The sequence below is a fragment of the Belonocnema kinseyi genome, chromosome 2, assembly GCF_010883055.1.
Source record: "Belonocnema kinseyi isolate 2016_QV_RU_SX_M_011 chromosome 2, B_treatae_v1, whole genome shotgun sequence".
NCBI lineage: Eukaryota > Metazoa > Arthropoda > Insecta > Hymenoptera > Cynipidae > Belonocnema > Belonocnema kinseyi.
In genome coordinates this window covers 182,988,182-182,990,710 of record NC_046658.1, presented here as the reverse complement: position 1 = coordinate 182,990,710, position 2,529 = coordinate 182,988,182, and the positions used below count along the sequence as shown (strand labels likewise).

The window sequence follows — 2,529 nt, the reverse complement described above, 5'->3', positions numbered from 1 at the left end:
TTTAAAAAAAAGCACAACAATCAGAGAGCATGTAACTAGATTTAAGGAATTTCTAGCACATATTGAAGCGAATAACCCAACTCAAATCACTGAACTGCAATTACGATGCAATTTAGTTTACGCTCATTTTTCAAAGCTCGATGACTTATATGAGGAAATTCAATTGATTGATACGGAAACGGACCATGGTCCTGATAAAAAATCAATTCAAGATCTTTTTTTCCAAATCCTTGCGCAAGCTCAGAAACACGTGACACCTCTCTCATCTCAATTTAATATTAGCTTACAAACAGAAAATCAAGACACAATTTGAAATCCGGGTATCGCAAGTGGATCGGTTCCACCCAAAAATAGAAGAAAGTTAAAACTACCGCAAGCACTATTACCGACGTGCGATGGCATAAGTAATGTAGAAAAACTACAATATCTCAAATCCGCGCTAAAGGATGAGACACTAGATAAACGTACCCTCATTTCGCGACATCTTAGGAGTAAATGTAAGTCATGAAATGATAGTTGCTATTATCGAAGAAAAACTTCATAAATCTTCTTTGGCAAAATGAGACGAAACCATTAAAAACGGAGAATTTCCAAAATTAGAAGATTTAACTGATTTTTTATATAGAACTGCTGCCCGTATTTCAAAACGTAAAAACGATAATACTGCTAAAAATTCGGATAAGATTACACCCCCCCCCCCTTTCAAAAAACGTAAACATGATTTCAAACGTCAGGTTTTCATTACTACTACATCCAATAAATGTTCTCTCTGTAAGGAGCCAGATTATCTATTTAAATGCAGTAGATTCTTGGCTTTAACTGTTGAGGAGCGTATTAAAGTCATAAAAGATGCGCGTTTATGTTATAATTGCCTACGTAATCACAAAGCGAAGGATTACAAATTCGGAACTTGTAAAAATTGTGGGAAACGTCACAATACTTTACTACACTTTTCTAAAGCACAAGATTCAAACAGAATCAATGAACCATGACAATTAAAGCCAGTCTCGGAAATTACTTTAAAGTCTTTAGTTTCCTCGCCAACGTGTCAATTAATGACAAGTGCTATAGTTGACGTATTTGATTACAAGAAAAATCGAACAAAAGCAAGAATATTACTTGATACGTGTTCAACCACGAATTTTGTAACAATGCACCTCGTGAAGAAATTCAAAATCCCGATGTTAAAATGTTATTTTTCTGTTGGAGCTGTAAAAAATCTTACAACGGTGGTGACAGGTATGGCTTACATAACCTTTAAATCCGTCTATAATGAATATCAGCGCACGCTTAATTTTTTGGTAATTCCCAATATAACTGATTTAGTTCCGAGTGAAGTCTTATTACGTGAGCAACTACAAATTCCTAAAAAAAATATTACTCGCAGATCCTAATTTTCACATACCGATTTAAAAATGCTAATTGAAAAATTTTGGTCAGTCGAGGAATTATCATCTCAATCGGCGCATTCTCAGGAAGAAATCGATTGCGACTCAAAACAGATTGCGTTAAAAAGGTTAAAGGAACTACAAAAGAGATTTGAAAAGAATCCATAATTTAAAGAACAATATACAGCGTTTATTCAAAATTACTTGGAATTAAATCACATGTCATTGATAAATTCATCTCACGATGAGGCAGGTTTTTATTTACCACATCAAGGTGTTATAAAGTATTCCAGTAATACTACTATATTAAGAGTAGTATTTAATGCTTCCGCTAAAAGTAACTCTGGCTTCTCTTTAAATTTACTTCTGATGGTCGGTCCAACAATACAAGATGATCTTTATTCTTTAATAATCCGTTTTCGCTTTCACAATTACGTGCTCATAGCAGACATTGAGAAAATGTACAGACAGTTCTTAATTCGCGAAGAAGATCGGCAGTATCAAAGGATTTTGTGGCCTAAAAATGATCAGATATTAGAATATTGTCTAAATACGGTTACTTTTGAGTTTGATCCATCGTATATTTTAGCCATACGGTGCTTGCATCAATTAGTTGAGGATGAAGGTCATGATTTTCCTTTCGCGGCGAGTATATTGAAAAGGGATTTGCATGTGGATAATCTCATTACTGGAGCTAACACATGTGAAGAGGCGCGAGAGATTTATGATCAAATGACTAAACTCTTAAGTCGAGCTCAACTAAACATGCGACAATAAGCTTCGAATGAGCCCAGCATACTTAAAGGCATAAGCGATAAAAGTCTAGATGCCGATTTTAAAATAAACAAAGATTATGTAGCCAAAACGCTCGGATTATATTGGAAGGATCGAGATGACGCCTTCGTTTATTCAATTAAGATGCCTACAGTTCATAAGGGTATCACGAAAAGAGTCATTTTAACGGAAATTGCAAAATTATTCGATCCCTTAGGTTTCCTTGTTCCGATAATTTTATATGCAAAACAAATAATGCAAGAGCTTTGGCAATCTAAAGTTAACTGGGACGAGTCATTACCTGAAGCTATTCATTATAATTGGATTAACTTTTGCAACCAATTAGAATCAATAAATAATGTTTCAT

At 34.4% G+C, this 2,529-nt stretch overlaps 1 protein-coding gene across 1 annotated transcript; it reads left to right on the top strand.

Annotated features, from left to right (window-relative positions):
• Nucleotides 1–1,757: 1,757 nt before the first annotated feature.
• LOC117183082 lies at nt 1,758–2,165 on the top strand. Its single transcript, XM_033376239.1, has one exon. The coding sequence runs from the start codon at nt 1,758–1,760 to the stop codon at nt 2,163–2,165; it is 408 nt and encodes a 135-aa protein (XP_033232130.1).
• The last annotated feature ends 364 nt before the right edge of the window (nt 2,166–2,529 follow it).